Source organism: Mastigoproctus giganteus, chromosome 11 (assembly GCF_048544385.1).
Source record: "Mastigoproctus giganteus isolate SK-2022 chromosome 11, ASM4854438v1, whole genome shotgun sequence".
In the NCBI taxonomy this organism is placed as follows: domain Eukaryota; kingdom Metazoa; phylum Arthropoda; class Arachnida; order Uropygi; family Thelyphonidae; genus Mastigoproctus; species Mastigoproctus giganteus.
Window position 1 is genome coordinate 178843196 of NC_143585.1, and position 24652 is coordinate 178867847.

Here is a 24652-nt window from a genome sequence, read left to right on the forward strand (position 1 = left end):
TTATTTAATAATCTTAAAGACTGTAGACTCGGCGACAATGACAATTTATTCTCACTAGATGTTACCTCGTTATATACGAATATAAATAAACGTTGAATACACATTAGATATTATTTGGGATATGTTAAATAAAAACTCGACACCGATTAATTATACGAAGCTATCTATTAAGGAAATTTTTCACTTAAACTGTTAGTTGAGGCCAACTACATCACCTTTTGACACAAGGTGTACAAACAAATTTTTGGATTACCAATGGGTTTGAGCCTGAGTGGCTTAATGTCAGAGATCTATCTCTCAACGATCAATACATTTGACACCTTTTCGACCCCGTATCACATACTATGGGAGGTATTTAGATGATGTTCTAGTTATTACCGATAGTAGTACTATCCAAGACATTTTGCATTCGTTTAATAATATTCATTCTAGACTCAAATTTACATTGGAAAGGGAGAATACAGATACAAAGTCATTAAACTTTCTAAATTTCACGCTTACCCGGGACTTGAATAAAATACAATTTAGCATCTATCGAAAACCTACAAACACCGGTATGCTTCTACATTATAATAGCTATCACCCGTTCACCTACAAAAGATCAATTATCTTTAATCAATTTCTAAATGCCTATAAATATTCAATGACAGAATCTGCTTTGGACTCAGAAATACAAATATTAACTAGCAGATTCTTAAACAGATTCCATTACCACAATAAACCGAATTAGGGTACAGGCTAAGGATAGGATACAAAATACTACACCAATCAACAATAGTAATATCGAAAAATACTTTATTTCTGTCCCATATGTTGAACAGTGGCACAAACAGCTTAACAGATTCTTTAAAGATACTGAATTTAAAATTGTAGCTAGGCCAATACGGAAGTTACACACTATACTGAACAATCGCTCGGTTCTTTCTGCGTTCGCAACACAAATTAATGATCTGGTATACAACATTTCTTGCGGTGATTGCGACTCGTCTTACCAAGGTTCGACGCGATTTTCTCTTAATATTCGTGTAAATCAACATGAAGCCTCAGTTCGTGTTCAGCAGCGTCAGAATTAGCCTTTCATGCCATTAACGAAAAACATACTTTTTTATTTAACGAGGCCAAAATACTTAACGTTCAACGTAATTATACGCGACTATTAATTGCAGAAACCGTTGAAATTAAATTACACGAGAATTCTGTTAATGTTCGGCGGCCATATTTGATGTCCGATGCGTGGACCTGCATGCACGAAGACAAATAATCACTATTTAAGTTACAGGTTTAACCCGATTCAGTAATTTTCATTCCTGTAATCACGACATATGGTCAAAAAGCGTTGTCAGCTTCAGGAAGGAAAATCGTTTTGAATATTTTCGTTAGATTCTTTTAATTGCATTAATTTGATTTTTAATTGTTTTAAATTGATTTGAATTGTGTTAAATTGATTATTTAATTATTTATATTTTACTCTAATGTACCGGTAAGTTGTCGTTTTTTTGTTTTTTACGTTTTAATTTCTGGAGGGTATCATACGGAAGTGTTCTACGTACTATATTGAGGCAAACTCCTCTTATTATTTTACTAATGCTTGTGTAAAGCAAGCAGAAGCTGAAGCTGACTGGCCATAAGACTTACCAGGGAAACCCCGGTGGGACAAAGGCCAGTGTGATTTTCAATATTACACTCTGACCTCCGATACATTCTATCTGTTTTTCCCGGTAAGAATTTTTGATCCAGTCCGTCTCTGACCGCAAGGTTCATTTCTTTCTCCTATTCTTTTTGTCTCATATATTATTGATTTCTTCCACTTACTGGAAATCCTATACATAGCTTTTCAGATGACACCACACTGCATTCTACCTTGCAGTTCAAGAAACCTTGCCCTGCACAGACAGCTTCATCCATCTGAATATCTACCAACATCAATTCCTTACATGCTATTCTGCAATGGGGCAAGATAAAGTGGTTAATTTCAGTCTTTCTAAAATTCAGTGCTGATAGGTAAGAATGTTACATAATGCAACTGGCTTGCAGCCAAATCTCCATGTTCGTTTTCTGCCAATACTAAAACTTGCAAAAGTTATAAACCATTTATTAATCAGTCCAAACTATATTTTAAACAGGTGAAGAGTAGAAAACTTGCTTCCCATCCAAACAGTAGTAGTACATTCTGGTCTCTTGCCAATGCCTACTCATTGCCACTTTTGCTAACCAATCTATACTTCTACCTTTGTTGAAACCTGATGGTTCTATTGCCTCTCCAACTAAAGACAAAGCTGACTTGCTAGCTTCCCACTTTCCTTCAAACTTTTATAATGACTATCTTCGTAAATCAAGTTGTACCATTCCAGTACACTCTAATCAATGCCTCAGATCTCTAGAAAAGATATATCTCTATTAGGGATTATCCTAACTTCTAATCTCATTTGGCATAAGCACATCACAAATATTGCATCTTCTACAACTAAAAAACCGGGTTTTCTCTTTTACTTTTCTTCTAAACTTCCCATTCTGTAAAAATGCCAAATCCACTCTACCACGGAAAACTGTACCTACATCTCAGGTGGTGCACCGAAAACCTCTCTCAGGAGTAAAAAATAAAAAAAAAAAAAAAAACACACCACTGACATGTTTACGCATGGTAATCAAAAATTTTTCCCCATGCTAACTGAAATCTTTTTTCACACTAACATTATTATAATATTATGATGATTTCAATGACCTAAATCACATTCCAAGTGATTAATACCAGAAAAGTGATCAAATTAATTAAATATGATGGGTTGCTAGCAATATTCATGTTATATGCATTTATAACAAAGTAGAAACAGTTAAATGCATATAACATGAATATTGCTAGCAACCCATATATAGTCGTATAAAGTCATTATACATGTCGAGCATAGCCTTTCTTACACAGCTAGGAGTTTGCTAATTAGTGCATCTACCTCATATTGTGGAGGCATTTCCTGAGTTTCCCTGTTATTGCATTGCTCTAAATAAAAGGAACTATTCCAATAGAGAAATATATTGTTTTTTATTTATTAAAGTGTATGCCACTACCCAGACCGGGGTTGAACCCCTGGTCTGGGTAGTGGCAAGTGGAGTCTCATCAAAGGGTAGGTAGGCACCGAGAAAGCTTCAAACTATGAAAGTTATATAAAGTCACTGTCCATGTTAAGGAATAGCTATATGAAGTCATTTCATACATAAGGCATATACATGTTGATTGATCCTAAATTAACAAACATTAATGAAATAATGAGTCATTTTAATCATAGCAGGAACTAAATATTAAAATAGCCACAAAGCATTTATACACATGAAAATGCAGGCAATCCAACATCTAATAATAATAGCCATAATATTCCTCTCATAACTAAAAATTCCAATTACAAATAAAAATCCTGAAGTACATTACCTTTGGGTAAATCCTTCTCATGGATGATTTTTCCACCCCTTTTGCTTGTCTTTTCAACTTGAAGTGCTTGACTCATGCCTTGTTCCTGTTTCCCAAGACCCTGGCCTTCTTTAAACCCATACTTTGCCATAATACGGGCAGCAACAGAACTGAAATGGAGAAACAAATGAATAGACAAAAGAACATTTTGTTCTATAAAAATGTATTAAAAAAATAAGAAACCAAAAAAAAAAAAAAAAGAGAAAAGCAAATAACCATACTGTTCAAGATATAACTATAAAAATATGCTTAAAATAATTCGCTAATTTTTCACTTAAATTATTGAAATTTTATTTTGAAATAAAAACTGATACACTAATCCGTGCTCATCAAAACACTAAGTCTTTAGTTTAATGTCTTAAACACTAACGCTAAAAGCTGACTAAAAAAAAAAAAAAAAAAAAAAAAATCAACTTATTCTTTCAAATCCCCAAATCAGGATTTCAAGCTCCCTTGCTTTTGAAAAACAAAAGATAGAGAGCTTGAAACAAAATTAAATTTTCTTCTTAGACTGTGTTAGAAAATTCTACTAAATTTAGAATTAGTATTAATCAAGTGGCACAAGAAACACCAGTATTTTGTAATACCAGCAAATAAAAATAATAATAAATGACCAAAATAAACAAATAAAATGAGAAATCCCAGCTTAATACACGAAAACTAATGAAATTAATTAAATGTGCCTACTTCTATTTGAATCAACTCAGGGTTTCAACCATACATAGTCTATTTAAGAAGTGGAGGGATTAGTGAACTAGTTAAAAAAAAGAGGGTGAATATAGGTCGTCATCATCATCATCATCAGCCATTTTCAATCCACTGCAGGATGAAGGGCCTCTCCAGCAACTTTCCAGTTCCTTCTGTTTTGAGCACTGGCCATCCATTTACTGCTCAAAAACTCATGAATTTCATCTATCCATCTCCGCCTTTGTCTTCCAGGTTTTCTTCTAGCTCCTCTTGGGTACCATTCTGTTATTTTCTTAGTCCATCTGTCATCATGTCTTCGAGCTATGTGTCCTGCCCAAGACCATTTTAGTTCTTTAGTTTTGATAAGAATGTCCTTTACTTGAGTTTGCTGCCTAATCCATGTGTTTCTCTTCTTATCTAACAGTCTGATTCCCAATATAATTCGTTCCATTCTTCGCTGTGTAGTTCTTAGCTTCTCTTCCATTCTTTTGGTGAGTGCCCAAGTTTCACTTCCATAAGTCATGGTGGGGAGTATACATTGATTCATTATTTTACGTTTCAGACAAACTGGGATATTGCTCTTCAGTATGTGACTATATTTCCTGAATGCTATCCATCCAAAATTTATTCTTCTCTTGACTTCCAGCCATTTATCATTATTACAGCTGATAACTTGTCCCAGATAAGTATATGACTCCACCTTTTCAATTACTGCTCCTTCAATCATTATTTCCCTTTCCGTAGCATACTTGTTCATCATTACTTTTGTTTTAGCCATATTCATCTTTAGTCCAAAATCCTTACTAACTGGGCATAACTGATTAAGATTTTCCTCTAATTCTTTGGGATCGTGGCTTATGACCACAATGTCATCTGCAAATCGTAAATGGTTTAGGTACTCTCCGTTCACGGTATTACATTTATATTATAGACCAAGCTTGAAATGAGATCAGGACTGATTCTATATCTTATTTCATTATACATGTATATAATTAATTTGGTTTATAAAATTAATCCAAATTATCCCACCCATCACTTCTTTACTTAAGATGCAGTCATACCGTCATTCTCATCACAGTATAACTGTGTGTTTCCCCTCTGAATGCAGGTGAAGCAATTACACATCCACCTGACCTTAGAATCCCCTTCCCCAAGCCTAAAAATACTTAAAAAGGTGAATGTTATTTAAAACTTCATACAATTCAATCTAAATCTCTTTTCCCATAATTTGAATTATAAATTAAAATTAAGGTTTCCTGTAATTATAAATTCATTCATTTTAAAATCCCCTAACAGAGCCTTACTGATCTCAATAAGATCCCCCTCTAACATACCCAGTTACCAAGCTCTGCAGCCCCATATTCAAAATCTTTCATTATATGAACACCAAGTTGGTGTTCATGGCATATAATGAACACCAATTTCACCATGGATCAAAAATCCAGCACCACTTAAATACTTAAATCCTTTCATGAACCTTAATGTCATGAAAGGTGCAGTGTCTATACTTAAACAGTATTCAAAATAAAGTATTACTACCTTATACAATGGATATATGAACTTCCTGTTCTCTACAATTAAATGTAGGATAAATCACCAATAGGCCACCAAAAGCCCTCCTTGTCTACAGTACTGAGATTTCATGTCTGACTGTATCACAACCCAGAAATCCCTATCCTCCTCTGATGTTTTAATTCAAATCCCACAACATGCTATTCAATTTATAATTTTAAAAACTTTAAAATTATTAGACATTTGAAACTTTCGAGAATATCAAACAGTGTCAACAAATATCCTTTATAAAACTAAAACATTATGTGTGAAAATGGTATGTGATACAAATCTAAATACCATTTTCAAGCTTTTATTTCAACCATAAAATGTGCAGGTAGCAGCATAATCATAAAACTGTAATCGTGGCCCATTTTTACAAACCTTGAGGTATAGTACAGTGGAATCTCATTAATACAAAGTTCAAGGGACCTAAATTTTCACGTTTTGTAATAACGAGGTCACCCAAAAGTGTCGAAATTTTACTGTTTTTTTTTTTTTTTTTTTTTTTTGGGTGCATACTGTATATCTAAGAATAATAATAATATCAAAAATAAATTAATAAAATAAAATAATAAAAAAAAATAAAATAAAAACAAATGCCTTGTCTAACAATACAGTAATTAGGAATAACATTTTTTAAAGATTTAATTTTATTTGTAAGATAAACTAAGAGAAAAACAATATTAACGGAAATAAAAATATGGTACAGTATATACTTTGATATATACAATATTTTAGTATCACAGTAAAAAGAATTACAATCTTAATATAAAAGGAGACATACAAACCATTAACCTTTTAATAAATTAATTTAATGTAAAGAAAGAATCCAATGTTGTTTGCACAGTTTTCGTCCTATATGCATTTTTAACTACAGCACAGACGTTATCAACGGCGATAGTTGTTTCTTTATCAACGTTACTGCAGGCCATCGTTGATAAAGAAACAACTATCGCCGTTGATAACGTCTGTGCTGTAGTTAAAAATGCATATAGGACAAAAACTGTGCAAACAACATTGGATTCTTTCTTTACATTAAATTAATTTATTAAAAGGTTAATGGTTTGTATGTCTCCTTTTATTTTGGGCATCTTTTTTAGATGGCAGTGTGCGCGCACACTTCTTCATTTTCGCTGTCACTGGTAACAAAAACATCATTGTTTTGTTTGGTACCCAGCAGCTCTTCAGGTGTTGGCATAGCAGTGGTAGCAACTTCATCATCCATCTTCACAAATTCTACAAATTCGCCAACAAAATCCATATGCTCCTTCAAATTCCTCACTGTTGCTATCACATTTGCTGGACCATGTTTTTCGATGATGTTCTCTTCAAAGCCACTCTTTCTGAAGTAGTTGATTATTACACTTGATGTAATACTTTCCCAAGCAATAACAAGATTACAGATAGCATCCAAGACATTCCAATTTAGCTGCAAATTGTTCCCTCCTTCTATGTTGTGGATCAAGTACCTTATCAGGAGGGCTCTATATGCTCTCTTGAGGTTATAAATAATGCCTTGATTCAGTGGTTGCATTAAACTGGTGGTGTTGGGGGGTAAAAACAACAGCCGTATATTTGTCAACTTAAGTGTCTCGGTAGAATGTGCTGTACAACGGTCTAGAATCATCAAAATGTTCCTTTTTTCTGAAGACAATCTTCCTTTTTTCGTTTTTTTTTTTTTTTTTTTTGTTAGTTGTTGGCGCAACGGCTTCTATGGCCATAATGCATCTCCCAAAGTTTTTGCATTTTGCTCTGATCCAAGCCCGAGGCAGGATTCGAACCCACAACCTTTGGGTTGCCAGGCAGGCACTTTACCCACCTGGCTAGCCCAGTCAGCCCAATCTTCTGTCCAATTTTGATAACCAAGACTGAAAAATTTTGACTGTAAGTCAAGAACTTCTATTGGCCTCATAATCACAGGAAAGTTGGTTAACTGCTTTAAAACATCTTGGCTTGGAAAACTTACCAATCACAAATGGGCATAGTTTTGTACTGCCATCTGAATTGCAGCATAACAGAAAGCGAGTCTTTGTTTACTTAATTTTCCACCATGACAAGACTCTCCTTGAACAACAAATTTTTGTTTGGCAGCACATTATAAAATAAACCTGTCTTGTCAAGATAAAAAATATCTTTGCCTCATATTTTTCAAGGATGGACTGTACAGAACACAACCAGTCTGTAGCCTTTTCTTTGTCGAATAATCCAGACTGTCGAATAATCCAGATTTGTCGAATAATCCAAACATTTTGCGAAACCAAGTTATTCCTGTCTTTAAATCTTTGGAGCCAGCCACTGCTGCACTTGAAGTCGCTAATCCCATGTTGCTGAGCTAGATAATTTGCTTTTTCTGGCAAAATCAGACCTGATATTGGCAAATTAGATGCACGCATTTGTTGGTACCACTCGAAAAGTTTTGTTTCAAGCTCTTCGTGTTTTGCACCACGAATTCGTTTCCTGTTTTTCATTGCTGCTCCAGTGTCATGCACTTCAAGTCTTTTTCGGTTTTTCAATATTGTAAATAAAGTAGATAAAGGGATGTTGTATCCCTTTGCAATATCCATTTTGCTTCTTTCCAACCTATCAGCCTCTTGTATAATTTTTAGTTTAATTTCTGTCCATCAATGTTTCGTCGCCATAACACTGCTAGATAAAATTTAATATAAATTTAAAGACAAGTTCTGAAAGAGACATCAGCTCAGATAAAATGGCACAAAAAATAGATTGGTGTATATGATAGTAAGACTCTTTGAACTGGGGTAACAATTGCAACTGACCTTATTCCCATGGAGAGCGAGGGAGTGCATGTAAACAACTTAGAAAAACTTTTTATTCTTTTGTTAATTTAACAACTCAATCCTTTCAGAAAGATGTTTTGCAGAGTGCACTTGACGTTGTAGCTACCATAAACTGCTTTTGTTTACATAAAACTAATTTCTAACGAGTCAGTGCCATCCTTCAGGAAGTAGGGAGCCAGGTGGTCAAGGCAAACTCTGCCAAGATTTGTATTAAACATACAAAATGACAATATTTATTTCTCACGGGATGAAAAAGAACTTTGTAATGCATATTAGCCAAATTTTGTAATAAATGAATATATTTACATAGAAAAGCCTATCCTTTCGCAGGTGAATGGTATGTGCTTCATATAAGCAAGTACTTTGTATAAACAGAGTTTGTATTAACGCGATTTTACTGTATTTATTTTGGTTAAACAAGCTGTGACCTTCCAGACGGTCATGTACAAATTTTGTACATTGCTTAAAAAGAAATCTACAGTTTTGCAATGATATGGAAAATTCATAAAGCTACTTATGTCTTCTCTGAGTGTCTTTTTAATGGCTTTGCATAACTCAGTAGCTTAGTTATATAGCAATAAATAGCTTCGTAACATAGTGAAATTTTCAACTTCTGAGGTCTTGGAACAAATTACCAAAAAAAAAAAAAAAGTGCTATTTGGTTCACATTACAATATTTTCACGATACCTCCATTTATTCCTATGGAATGCAAAATACATTTCCATGATTTTTTTTAAGTGTGCACCAGCCAGCAAAAACTTATGTAAAGTCGAATTTCTGTAAGTCGAGTATTACATAAGCTGGGGAGTGCCTGTATAAAGGTTTAAAAAAAAATCTATATTTCATAAAAGTGTATATATAATCATCGATTTAAAAAATTTAAAAACTGCTGACACGTCATTGTCAGTTGAATTCTGACCAAGTGTATATGGCTCAGTCAGATAGGTAAAAGCGGTAAAACCAGCATTTCTAAAACTGGTACAGCCAGATAAAATATGTTGAACTGATAAAATGGTGTTGCATTGCTCACACATAGGAGGTTCATCAGACCTCAGCAGAAAGGAGTGTGTGTGTCAGATAAGAGTGTCCTATGCAGAGCCGAGATAGAACAAGATCCCTGCATAGATTAGTCTGCCAAGGTTGGATCACAGGCTTAATCTGATATAGCCTGTTTGTCACCTGGCGATGTCACAAATCTTGCCACTGAGAATGTATTTTTCTGCATATTATTTGCCTGTATTCTGCATAGGGGACTAACAGGTCAAGTTTATTCATCAGGGCTGCATATTTGGCTGCAGTATCAGCCAAATTGTTTCCTCTAATCCTGGTATGAATGGGAATCCAGCAGAAGCTGATATGTTTAAAGACAGAATTTAAAGTGAAAGTTAAATTAAATTTTAATTCGGATTAAGGGGATGTTCAAGGGATGGTGATGTGTATTTCATAACCTCTTCTACCCAAATGTTAACCTCACCTTCTCATGGCAAACTAACCCGTTTCCACAAACTAGGCTCTGACGACCGAGTCACAGCTGTATAACTGGGGGGCATTCCAAATACTCAAAATAAGCTCAAAGGAAAAAAACTGGATGGATCTCCAGGATAACCCCTTAGGCAATGGATATAGAACTACGATTAGGGACATTAAAGTAGCAACTTGGAACATTAGGGGAATAGCATTAGCATTAGTAGAGGCATTTGATGCAAGAAAGCAAGCTTATGCAGCATCAGCCAAAAAAAAAAAAAAAAAAAACCCACTTCCACTTCACCCCTCCGTTCGTTCAAAATACCTGTCCAGCTGAGCCTTAAACTTATTTAGGCTATCAACCTCCACCACAAGGGATGGAAGTCTGTTCCACCAACCAACCACCCGCTGGCTAAAGGCAAATTTCCGCACGTCTATCCTACATCTGTCTTTCCTCAATTTGAATTTATGCCCTCTCAGGTGATTTTTCTGAGCTAGAGGAAGAATCCCATCAGCATTGAGCATGCTTAAACCATTCAAGGCTTTATACACCTCTATCAGATCACCTCGCTGGTGCCTAGTCTCCAGACACTGTAATTTGCAAAACTTAAGCCTTTCTTAGTAAGAGCACCCCTTTGTTCCATTCACTAATCTTGTTGCCCTTCTCTGTACTCGTTCCAGCAGCTCTACATCCTTCTTGAAATGAGGCCTCCAGACCTGTATACAGTACTCTAGGTGTGGCCTGACCATCGCCTTATACAATGGAATAAATCATAAATTAGATGAATTGACCGTGGAACTAGAAAATAGAAATACTGATGTAGCAGTCATTACCAAGAGAAAAAAAAAAAAAAAAAAACAACAACAAAGGATCCAATGAAATAGGTAACTTCATAATGATATACTCAGGCACACCAAGTGAAATGTGGGCATCATCGGGAGTTGCTGTTATAATAAAGAAAGAATGGAAAAACAAAATATTAGACTATTCTTGGATATCACCAGGAATATAGAAATTAAAACTAAAAATTATCTTATACAATAACAATCATTGACATCTATGCACGAGTACAAGGTAACATTGATGAAACAGTAGAATTTTATGATGAATTACAAGAGATCATAGAACAAACTAACAAAAATGAATACCTCATACTAGCAAGAAACCTTAATTCAAGAGTTGGTGTTCAAGCAGTAGACAAATGTATAGGATCAGGAGGCGACCAATAATGGAAGATGCTTGATAGATTATATTATCATTAATGAAAATTTAAATAACAAAATTAGAGACACCAGAGTATTCAGAAACATTGAAATTGATCACTACCTACTAGAAAGCACCTTCAAATAAAAAGAAATTATCTTAATAAAAAGAAAAAAATACCAACAAAAATACTAAGAAATTAAAAATACATTTGTCGGAAGCTGAAAGTACTAAATTCCTGTATGAAAGTTGATTGAAAGATAAAACTTAAATCAGATGAAAGTGATAATGTTGAGGAAATCTGGTCAAACATGAAAAAATCAATTCTGGGAGCTTGTGAAGAAAGCCTTGGTTATAAAATTATTAAAAAATAAAAACTGGCTAAGAACTTGGAATGAAAAATTGGAACAAACAATCGATGAGAAAAAAAAAGACCTATAAACTGTTCCTACAAACTAAAGGCTACACATAAAATACAAAAAGCTTACAGCAGAAGTCCGAAAACTAACCAAAAGAATCCGACGAGATGACTGGAATAAATTTATTAAATCCTAAAAACATGATATCACAAGGCCACAGAGAAGAGGTTTTAAAATTTTTAAGAAATTACAACTAGACACAAATTATCAAATAAAAACCAAATGCATCTCTCAAGCAGAATGGAAGCAACACTATTCCAAACTATGGTATAACCCTTGGCACTAGGGAATTGGAAGATGAATCTGTGGTAACCGAAAATGAAGAAAATATAACAATGGAAGTAGAGTTAATATTACAAAAATTGAAAACAGAAAAAGCCCAGTCACAGGCAATTTGAATGTAGGACTATTTAAATGTGGTGGCAGCTCATTAAAAAACACACTATTAAAATTATTTAACATCATATGGCATAAGCAACAGATATCCAAAGATTGGGAAACAGGAATAGTAATCAATTTACACAAAAAAAAAGCTCCAAAAATAACCCTAACAACTACATAGAGATAACACTGCTATCGACTGCTTCAAAGCTATAATCTAATATACTAAAGAATATGTGGGGTGGATGGGGGACGTTTGTTGTTGATTTTTTTTTTTTTTTTGCCTTTATTTTTATAGTTTAGTTTAATCAATTCTACACTGAACTCTACTATGCTCCCCTTTTTGTCCCCTCCCACATAGCACCTGACTTGTTAACTCCCAGAAGATTCTAGATTTCGGAGGGGAGTTAGTAATGTTATATTCCTCACCCAGACTCTAGGCTCTGTGTTCAAAATGACTGACACAACTCATATGCATTATATACAATTTGTTTATTAACATATATGCAAATATAGATTATTTAGCAACTCATTACACATTATTTATTTGATATTAGTACATGGCATGGATTACGATCCAGGTCATTGGGCTCTTCCATACATCATCTTCTTCTTGCCGTTGGGCTAGTAACATTCTCTTGCATTTTTATATATATATATATATATATTATTTTTCAATTAAAGTTCATTAAAACAATCACATTTATTTCTACTGTTATTACACATTTCTTTCTTTTAATCTTTCGCTAATACAATTCTCTTCAATTGTATTAGCGAATTATAATACAATTAGCATTAGCATTAGTAGAGGCATTTGATGCAAGAAAGCAAGCTTATGCAGCATCAGCCAAAAAAAAAAAAAAAAAAAAAAAAAAGTAACATAAATAAATAAAAATAACCACTTCCACTTCACCCCTCTGTTCGTTCGAAATACCTGTCCAGCTGAGCCTTAAACTTATTTAGGCTATCAACTTCCACGACAAGGGATGGAAGTCTGTTCCACCCACCAACCACCCGCTGGCTAAAGGCAAATTTCCGCACATCTATCCTACATCTGTCTTTCCTCAATTTGAATTTATGCCCTCTCAGGTGATTTTTCTGAGCTAGAGGAAGAATCCCATCAGCATTGAGCATGCTCAAACCATTCAAGGCTTTGTACACCTCTATCAGATCACCCCGCTGGTGCCTAGTTTCCAGACACTGTAATTTGCAAAACTTAAGCCTTTCTTCGTAAGAGAACCCCTTTGTCCCATTCACCAATCTAGTTGCCCTTCTCTGTACTCGTTCCAGCAGCTCTACATCCTTCCTGAAATGAGGCCTCCAGGCCTGTATACAGTACTCTAGGTGTGGCCTGACCATTGCCTTATACAAGGGAATAATCACCTCCTTATCCCTGCTAGAAAAATTCCTATATATCATTGACAATACACCATGATCTACTCTTGCAGCTCGTCTGCACTGCTCAGAGAACTTCATATCTGCCTGCACCACCACCCCCAGGTCCCTTTCATTCTCTACCACTGTCAGTGTAGTACCACAGAGTTGATACGTTGCTCTGGGGTTGCTGTTTCCCATATGTAGTACTTTACATTTGTCAATGTTAAACTTCATTTGCCACCTCGAAGCCCATCTGCTCAACCTTTCCAAATCCTGTTGCAGCAGCATAGTGTCAGTAGTGTCCTTGACAACCCTGCCAACCTTCGTATCGTCTGCAAACTTGGACATTAAGCCTGATATACCATCATCAATATCATTTATAAATACAGAAAACAATAAAGGCCCCAATACTGAACCCTGAGGGACTCCACTAATAACATTAGTCCACGATGAGCAGTGTCCATTGATTACCACTCTCTGTCTTCTCCCCCTCAACCACCCCTTTATCCATAGCAGCAACTTGCCTCCAATGCCACACTGCTCCAATTTGTGCAGCAGTCTTCCATGTGCAACAGTATCAAAAGCATTTCTAAGATCCAAGTATATAATATCAAAGTTATTCCCTGCATCCAGTTCTTTTGTGACTGCATCATAGTATCCAATCAAATTGGTCAGGCAAGACTTCCCCTTAACAAAACCATGCTGTGTCCTAGCTATAACTGAAGTCTTGTCTAGATGATCCTGCAGTGCTTCTTTCACCAGTGCCTCCATTAATTTTCCGGGAACAGAAGTTAAACTCACAGGTCTATAATTACTTGTGTCAGCCTTTGATCCCCCTTTGTGAATTGGGGTCACATTTGCACATCTCCAGTCAATGGGTACCTCCCCTGAGTCCAAGGAGGCTCTCATAATTATGGCTAAGGGTTTGCTTACCTCCTTTGCTGCCTCCTTTAATATAACTGGATAGATCAAATCCACCCCAGGTGCCTTTCTTGTGTTTATCTTCAACAATTTCTCCTCCACTTTGCTCTCAGTTATTACAAGATTCTCTAGCTTACTGCTAGAGTTGAATACACCTCTGGCATTCCCCTCGCTGAATAACTCCTCATGTGTGAATGTCGATGCAAAATATTCATTTAGTTTGTTAGCTACCCGAGCAGGGTCATCAACAGTTGACCCATCGATCTCAAGTGGACCAATCTGATTCATCCCCTTCCTTCTAGAGTTTACATAAGTAAAGAACTCTTTGCTGTTTTTCTTCGCATCCCTTGCCAAGGATCTCTCGTAATCTGCCTTCGCCTGCCTAACCTCCTTTGTAACTTGGTTACAGATCAACTTGTATCTATCATAGGCGTCCGTGTCACGTGTTAATTTGTATGTATCCCATGCATTTTTCTTCTCTGCCATATGCCTCATTAGTTCATCTGACAACCATTTAGGCCTAAACCTTGAACAATATTTCTTAGTTGGTATGTAAAGCCTAGTAGCTTCACGATAAGTTCTTTGAATGCTTCCCATTTTGAATTTGCTGTTGGCAATATCATCAGTTGATCCCACTGTATAGAATTTAAATACTGTCTCAGTCCATTGTAGTCGCCTTTACGAAAGCAATACCCCTTCCCTTTACCCCTAATGGTAGTTACCTCTTTGAGTAACTCCCACTTCAGCACCCTGTGATCACTGCCACCAAGTGGTTCATTTATCTGCAGATTCTTAATGCATGAAGAATCACTACTGATAATCAAATCAAGAGTATTACTCCCTCTAGTTGCCTCCCGAACATGCTGATGTAGAAAACAATCATCCAATAAATCCACAAAAGCCTTGCTACTGTGTGAGTGACCAGCCCCCAAATTCCAGTCAATATCTGGGAAATTAAAATCCCCCATTATAAGACTCTCTGATTTACTGGCCCACTCTATTTCTCCGAACAGTTTCTTATTATACTCATCAGAGTCATTAGGCCTATAGCACACTCCTACTCTCAATTTTGATCTCCCAATGCTTATGTCACACCAAACTGACTCGACACTGCACTGTCCAGCGATGTCGACTGGCTTCACTTCCTTGGATTTTATGTGTTTTTTAACTAATAGCATAACCCCTCCTCCCTTCCTATCCTGTCTATCCTTTCTGTAGACATTGTACTCCCCAAATTCCAGTTCTGCATTTCTTATATCTGTGTGACACCACGTCTCTGAAATCCCCACAATATCTGCCTTTGATGTTTTGAGCAATACCTCAAATTCATCAAATTTATTTACTAAACTCCTAGCATTGGTGTACACACAAGTATACATGCACCTGTTCTTTTTCTTAGCTACCCTAACACAACCCATGTGTTTACTTGTACCCCAATGATTCCCAGCAGTCTCTGAAATATCCTGCATCTTATTTTCCAGGCTGCGGCTCATTCCAATAGAAGCAGTGCAAGAATCACTTTCACCTCTGCCAGTGGCTACTGTTAATCTATTAGTCCTTGTATCCCCAATTCAATAAAGCTACCATTTAAATTGTAATGGGTCTGTCTCACCCTTGGATTTTCAAGGAAAATAAATAGGTAAATAAATCTCGGCTATCTGCGGCTAGCAGCACCTCTCCCCTATTACTGGGACGTTATTTATGTTAACATACAACTCTACCTGCCCTATAAGTTAACCCGTCCAAAATTATTACTTTCCCTCCATTAATTAATCAGTAAATATACCATAACTATAAACAATCCTTCGTTAAACTAGTCCAAAAGTATTTCCTTACTGAACTATAGAACATGCACTGAGTTTACTGAAAGTGCTCTCACAATCTCAGTTAAAATTTCCTAATCTTTCCTATAGTCCTTTGCAAATATATATAGGTACATAAGCTGTTTGAACACTTAATTGTGGGATTTGAATCCTCATGCTAATAAAATGTTTGGTTTGTGACTTTCCGCTCTGCATTGGGGTCCACCATCAGTCTGAGATTGCTCTCCTTCAGCTTTGGAACTGCTAACATCTGCCAGGGATACTATCCACTTCGGCGATCATTCCTGGTATCATATCTTTCTTTGTTGTGCCAGATCATTCAGTAGGAGTCACTTCCCTTTACTTCATTTCTCTCCGTAGTCTGCAGGGCTGTGCGGTGTTCTTCCGTGAGCATTATCTCTCGCCGTCCTCCTTCTAAATATACTTCTCGGTGGATGCTTTCAGACTTCAATGTTCCATCTCGAGAAAGTTCCTTTTACTGTAACCTATCTATACTTTATTTAAACTATCAGAGTTTAGCCAACTCACCATAATTGGTCCTACTGGTGAATCACTTCTGGGGACTGTTTCCCGAACCTACCTCTCCGAAAAAACTTTCACCACACCGGTGAATCACTCTCGGGGACTGTTTCCCGAGCCTACCTCTCCAAAAAAACTTTCATCACTCTCGGGGACTGTTTCCCGAGCCTACCTCTCCGAAAAAAACTTTCATCACTCTCGGGGACTGTTTCCCGAGCCTACCTCTCCGAAAAAAAAACTTTCATCACTCTTTCCTCCCCCTATTTTCACGCACTCTTCCCTTTTTATTTCTCAAAAAATTTTGTAACATCCCTCCTTTCTTCAACCAATCATTTCTATCTTCCCATCATCATCTCCATTCTCATTTGCCTGTTGCACATGACGTGCAATAGGAAAAGGTCAAGCTCCTTCAGGTGTAGAAAAGACTTCCGGTTTCCAGAAATTTCTCAAACTTTCTTTGTACATCCGGAAGTTCAGAATCTTTCCAGAACCATCCAGAAAAACATCTGTGTCCATTTACTTGATTTGTCTCGCCTTATTATAAAATGACCACCCCCGCTCTGTGTGCAGTAAACAAAAACTGCTTACACCTGGTACCCCTATTGTAGTCTTTCGAGCAATCCGTCCCTAGCCATTCCATCAATTTACCCCCCACTGTTCCGTCTCGCTATCTTCACTTGCTCTTAGGGAGTGGGCGCTGATCATATGTCTCTTTCTAATGTTTATTTTCATGGTATATTTGTTCTTAGATTAATTATAGCCTCCACTTAATTCAATTCCATTAACATGAGACCCATTATCTTAAGCAGTATTTGTGATTTGAAATGTGTATCATTGAACCAGGAGCTTCACTTAGAATTAATCTTCAAGTTTGAGGGGCAGCAACCACGAAATTGTTATAATAAAAATTTATATATTTCTCTATCTTTAATTTGTAAGATTTTATGTCTTACAAATAAACTTAATAAATACAATGAACAATTCTTAGAAGATTCTTAGAAGTTTTGAGAACGAGAATAGCCTGTGCAGACATAGCTTTTTGCCGCTCCTGGAACAGAGAAGTTTTTTCTGATTTATTTTCTGTTTTATTAGCTTAAATTGGCATATTAACTTATTTTCTAGAGTAGCTTTATATTCCTATTTACGATACTTAGTTTAAAATAACTTAGATAGAGATTTTGTAGGTATTACTTATGTTTCAGTAAGGGTATCAAATCCACGTGTTTACCGTCCGTAAATTATTTATTAATTGCCGCCATTGTTACGCGATACAAAATATCTCGATCTAGATAGCATAAGCTTAATATAGTATAGTATAGTACATAATATTGTCAATTAATCAGTAAAATCTATTAATCTTGTTGAACTTCATTGTTAATTAAATTGTACTTTTAACTATACATATAACGACTTAGGCTACGTAACATAAATAATTAGTAAAAATAAATAAGTAATACTTAACTTTATACGGAAGTTATATAAAGCGATTTTGTAGCTAACACTCGATATTGAAACATAAATATAGCGTTATAACTGTGTTGGGATACAAGTTTTGGGTTTTAATTTTGTACTGAAATTGAACTTTTATTGAAATTAAATAGAAATCATGACTCAGACCAGAGCAGCAAAGCAAAAGGCTCAAGCTAATGGGAGTGCTGTGGCTCAGGGGAGAACTGAGGGGAGCAGTTGCCCTCTGAATCTTGCTTGATGTTTGTGGAGCAGTCGAGTACGGGACATGATACTGCCATGGGGGATGTCTTCGTGTGTGCGCGATGCAAGGAGTGTAAGGAAATCAGGCGACAACTCAGCATTGTTATGGGCCTATATGAGAGCTTGAAGGACAGGGTGGATGCCCTCGAAGGATAAAAAGTGAGGGGCCCATCAAGCTCTCAGCTGCCCACACCAAAGCCAGAGCTTGCACTTGGTCATCACGCAACACAGCGGCAGCCCCAAGGCAGAATGCGCTGGTCCCAAAGGAACTAGTAGTTGTTGGTGACTCTATTGACAGGGAAACGGGAAACATGCTTTGTAAAAAGGATCAGTGGAATAGGACCAGGGAATGTCTGATAAGGGCAAAGGTTGATGACGTAGAGCGGATATCATCTTTTAAGGGCACAAAAGGTGATATAGTTGTACACGTTGGCACTAATGATATAAAGAGTAGGAGACCGGCAGAATTACTTAACAAGTACAGATCACTGTTGAAAAAAAGCTGTGAATTAGGGTTGAATTTGAAAGTGTCTGCAATTCTGCCCAGACACGATAGGAGGGAGTATATGATGAGAGCCCTGTCGATCAATTCGGCCCTGGAAAGAATGTGCAAGGCTCAAGGGGTAGAATTTTTTTCAGCCTGGTCTGTATTTGTTAACAGGAGAGACTGCTTCTACAAAGATGGGATACACTTAAATAGAAAGGGTGCAAGAATGTTTGCTGATGCTATAGAGGCAGTGTTAGGTGGGTCGGAAAACTGCTAGATTGGGGGGATACAAGGATTAACAGATTAACAGTAGCCACTGGCAGAGGTGAAAGTGATTCTTGCACTGCTTCTATTGGAATGAGCAGCATACTGGAAAATAAGATGCAGGATATTTCAGAGACTGCTGGGAATCATTTGGGTACAAGTAAACACATGGGTTGTGTTAGGGTAGATAAGAAAAAGAACAGGTGCATGTATACTTGCGTATACACCAATGCTAGGACTTTAGTAAATAAATTTGATGAATTTGAGGTATTGCTCAAAACATCAAAGTCAGATATTGTTGGGATTTCAGAGACGTGGTGTCACACAGATATAAGGAATGCAGAACTGGAATTTGGGCAGTACAATGTGTACAGAAAGGATAGACAGGATAGGAAGGGAGGAGGGGTTATGCTATTAGTTAAGAAATACATAAAATCCAAGGAAGTGAAGCCAGTCGAGATCGCTGGACAGTGCAGTGTCCAGTCAGTTTGGTGTGACATAAGCATTGGGAGATCAACACTGAGAGTAGGAGTGTGCTATAGGCCTAATGACTCTGATGAGTATAGTAAGAAACTGTACAGGGAAATAGAGTGGGCCAGTAAATCAGAGAGTCTTATAATGGGGGATTTTAATTTCCCAGATATTGACTGGAATTTGGGGGCTGGACACTCACACGCTAGCAAGGCTTTTGTGGATTTAATGTTTTCTACATCAGCATGTTCGGGAGGCAACTAGAGGGAGTAATACTCTTGATTTGATTATCAGTAGTGATTCTTCATGCATTAAGAATCTGCAGATAAATGAACCACTAGGGGGCAGTGATCACAGTGTGCTGAAGTGGGATTTACTCAAAGAGGTAACTACCATTAGGGGTAAAGGGAAGGGTTATTGCTTCCGTAAAGGCGACTACGATGGACTGAGACAGTATTTAAATTCTATACAGTGGGACCAACTGATGATGTTACCAACAGCAAATTCAAAATGGGAAGCATTCAAAGAACTTATCTTGGAAGCTACTAGGTTTTAGATACCAAATAAGAAATATTGTTCAAGGTTTAGAATAGAATAGAATAGAATAGAATCTTTATTGCAGCATGATATACATACAATTAGTCCCGTCACGGCATGGTGGTGCCAGGGGTTAACAAAACATATTTACAAAAAATGGATGTCAGATGAACTAATGAGGCATATGGCAGAGAAGAAAAATGCATGGGATACATACATATTAACACTTGACACAGAAGCCTATGATAGATACAACTTGATCTGTAACCAAGTTACAAAGGAGGTTAGGCGGGCGAAGGCAGATTATGGGAAATCTTTGGCAAGAGATGCAAAGAAAAACAGCAAAGAGTTCTTTACTTATGTAAACTCTAGAAGGAAGAGGATGAATCAGATTGGTCCACTTGATATCGATGGGTCAACTGTTGATGATCCTGCTCAGGTAGCTAACAAACTAAATGAATGTTTTGCATCGACATTCACACATGAGGGGTTATTCAGTGAGGGGAATGCCAGAGGTGTATTCAACTCTGGCAGTAAGCTAGAGAATCTTGTAATAACTGAGAGTAAAGCGGAGGAGAAATTGTTGAAGATAAACACAAGAAAGGCACCTGGGGTAGATGGGATCTATCCAGTTATATTAAAGGAGGCAGCAAAGGAAGTAAGCAAACCCTTAGCCATAATTATGAGAGCTTCCTTGGACTCAGGTGAGGTACCCATGGACTGGAGATGTGCAAATGTGACCCTAATTCACAAAGGAGGATCAAAGGCTGACACAAGTAATTATAGACCTGTGAGTTTAACTTCTGTTCCCGGAAAATTAATGGAGGCACTTATTAAAGAAGCACTGCAGGATCATTTAGACAAGACTTCAGTTATAGCTCGGACACAGCATGGTTTTGTTAAGGGGAAGTCTTGTCTGACCAATTTGATTGGATACTATGATGCAGTCACAAAAGAACTGGATGCAGGGAATAACTTTGATATTATATACTTGGATCTTAGAAAGGCTTTTGATACTGTTGCACACGGAAGACTGCTGCACAAATTGGAGCAGTGTGGCATTGGAGGTAAATTGCTGCTATGGATAAAGGGGTGGTTGAGGGGGAGAAGACAGAGAGTGGTAATCAATGGACACTGCTCATCGTGGACTAATGTTATTAGTGGAGTCCCTCAGGGTTCAGTATCTGTATTTATAAATGATATTGAGGATGGTATATTAGGCTTAATGTCCAAGTTTGCAGACGATACGAAGGTTGGCAGGGTTGTCAAGGACACTACTGACACTATGCTGCTGCAAGAGGATCTGGAAAGGTTGAGTAGATGGGCTGAGAGGTGGCAAATGAAGTTTAACATTGACAAATGATGTTACATATGGGACTACATATGGGAAACTGCAACCCCAGAGCAACGTGTCAGCTCTGTCGTACTACACTGACAGTGGTAGAGAATGAAAGGGACCTGGGAGTGGTTGTGCAGGCAGATATGAAGTTCTCTTAGCAGTGCAGACGGCCTGCAAGAGTAGCTCATGGTGTATTGTCAATGATATACAGGAATTTTTCTAGCAGGGATAAGGAGGTGATTATTCCCTTGTATAAGGCAATGGTCAGGCCACACCTAGAGTACTGTATACAGGCCTGGAGGCCTCATTTCAAGAAGGATGTAGAGCTGCTAGAATGAGTACAGAGAAGGGCAACACGATTAGTGAATGGAACAAAGGGGTGCTCTTACAAAGAAAGGCTTAAGTTTTGCAAATTACAGTGTCTGGAGACTAGGCACCAGCGAGGTGATCTGATAGAGGTGTATAAAGCCTTGAATGGTTTGAGCATGGTCAATGCTGATGGGATTCTTCCTCTTGCTCAGAATAATCACCTGAGAGGGCATAAATTCAAATTGAGGAAAGACAGATGTAGGATAGACGTGCGGAAATTTGCCTTTAGCCAGCGGGTGGTTGTTTAGAGGAACAGACTTCCATCCCTTGTCGTGGAAGTCAATAGCCTAAATAAGTTTAAGGCTCAGCTGGACAGGTATTTTGAACAAAGTGGGGTGAAGTGGAAGTGGCTATTTTTTATTTATTTATTTATTTTTTTTGGCTGATGCTGCATAAGCTTGCTTTCTTGCATCAAATGCCTCTACTAATGCTAATGCTAAAGATGAACAATGTGGGTTCAGAAAAGGGAGAAGCACGATAGATGCCATTTACTCATTACAACAATTTTTCAAGAAAAGAAGAGAATTCAACCTAACAACATTTCTGCTGTTTATTGATTATGAAGAAGCACATGACAATATAAACCAGGAAAAACTTTGGCTGATTCTACATGAAGAAAATATCCTAACCCAACTCCGGAAAGCAATACAAAGCCTATATAAAAACTCAAAAGTCTACATAAAATATTCTAATGGCCATTATCAGACCCAATTAACACCAATAAAGGAATCAAACAAGGATGTGGACTATCACCAAATTTATTTAATATCTACATCAATAAAATTATTAAAGAATGGAAACAAACAATTAACAACAGGAATAAAATCCAAAGTATATTATATGCTGATGATCAAGTTATAATTCCAAAATCTGGATATGAACTACAGATAGCAGCTGATAAACTGAATAAAATAGGCAAAAAAAGTACAAGATGAAAATCTCCACCTCAAAACCAAAATCAATGGGATTATGTGGAAAAAACATACAAAGTGTCAAAATTCTTATTGATGACAAAATAATAGAACAAATATCTGATTTCACTTATTTGGGAAATTTAATATCAAATGAAGGGAAAGACTTCAGCGCTAAACTACAAAAATATAATAAAATGAAAGGAATGATTAAACACCACTTTGGAAAACAAATGGCAACTGAAACAAAATTACAACTGCATAATATCACTCACCTCAAAATCAGCCCTCTTCTACAGCTGTGAGACTTGGGTCATAAATAAGAAAGATGCACACAAACTAGAAGCAGCACAAATGAAATTTTTAAGACCATTATTAGGCTTTGCAAGACTAGATCATCAAAGAAATTTAGATATTCATGAGAAATTAAAAGTAAATAACATATCTACTTTTAAATGACATAAAACAGTGTCAGAAAAAGTGGATCAGCCACATAGAAAGAATGAACCCAGACTGGATCCCAAAATTAGCTTTTAACTACAAATCTACAAGCAAGAGAGATGTAGGTCAACCAAAACAACGATGGCAAGATCAAGAGCTACAACGGGAACAGGGCTTAAAAGACCTAAGCCGGACCAAGTTCATGATGATGATTAAAATGAACGATCACAACCATATATGAAGATGATATTAATGACTGTGTACGGCTAATTTTCACTCTCTTACCCTGATGGAGGCTAACTAGCAGAGCTACCCTACATAAGTTATTATACGTTCTACTATAGATGTATATGAATTTAATTTAAATTTCACTTTAAATTCTATCTTCAAACCATACAGATTAAGAGGCGAGTACCATAAAAATCATAAGTTTTTGCTAAAACAATGTTGAACATTTGCTTGCAGAGATAGGTAGGGCATAATAACATTGTATAAAGCAATTACAAGCCCACACTTGGAATACTGTGTTCATGTATGAAGATCTAGTAACAGACTTCATGATTCTTGAAACAAGTCTTTGTACACCTCTATCAGATCACCTCAAGGCTTTGTACACCTCTATCAGATCACCCCGCTGGTGCCTGTCTGGAAACTAGGCACCAGCGGGGTGATCTGATAGAGGTGTACAAAGCCTTGAATGGTTTGAGCATGCTCAATGCTGATGGGATTCTTCCTCTAGCTCAGAAAAATCACCTGAGAGGGCATAAATTCAAATTGAGGAAAGACAGATGTAGGATAGATGTGCGGAAATTTGCCTTTAGCCAGCGGGTGGTTGGTGGGTGGAACAGACTTCCATCCCTTGTCGTGGAAGTTGATAGCCTAAATAAGTTTAAGGCTCAGCTGGACAGGTATTTCGAACGAACAGAGGGGTGAAGTGGAAATGGTTATTTTTATTTATTTATGTTACTTTTTTTTTTTTTTTTTTTTTGGCTGATGCTGCATAAGCTTGCTTTCTTGCATCAAATGCCTCTACTAATGCTAATGCTAATGCTAAAGTCAAAGATGGGGGAGGGAACTTACTGCTGACATAAGCAAAACAGAATCTATAGAAGGAAACATTAAAATATATGGGCTGTGGATCTTCGAAACTATGAGGCTCTGAGAGGTGAAAGTAAACAGAACCAGGGTGAAATTCTCACTGTTATAATTATTATTTATTTATTTTTATTTTTTTTTTTTTTGGCCATTATATCAAGAGCCCAGGGCTTCCTAGCACCATATGACTAATCCTAATACTAACTGTTTCATATTAAAAAGGATCATAACCATATATGAAGGTGGTATTGATGGCTGTGAAGGGCTAACTTTTATAAGTTGGCCCTTCACTTACTATGCATTCTACTATACATGTATACTCTCTTAACCTGAGATATCACCACCAAGCCTATACACATCTGATGAGTATAGGCTTGGCACACCCAGGGTCCTGAGCTGGATGTCATCATTATTCTCTTT

At 36.8% G+C, this 24652-nt stretch overlaps 1 protein-coding gene across 4 annotated transcripts in view; it reads right to left on the bottom strand.

The window, feature by feature from the left end:
* Spf45 (splicing factor 45) overlaps positions 1-24652 on the bottom strand; it is a 264681-nt gene that overhangs the window by 95222 nt on the left and 144807 nt on the right. For all 4 annotated transcript variants that reach the window (XM_090385005.1, XM_090385002.1, XM_090385006.1 and 1 more), the window contains one exon: positions 3422-3570. In XM_090385005.1, coding sequence (XP_090241131.1) covers positions 3422-3570 — 149 coding nt within the window. The remainder of the gene's footprint in view (positions 1-3421; positions 3571-24652) is intronic.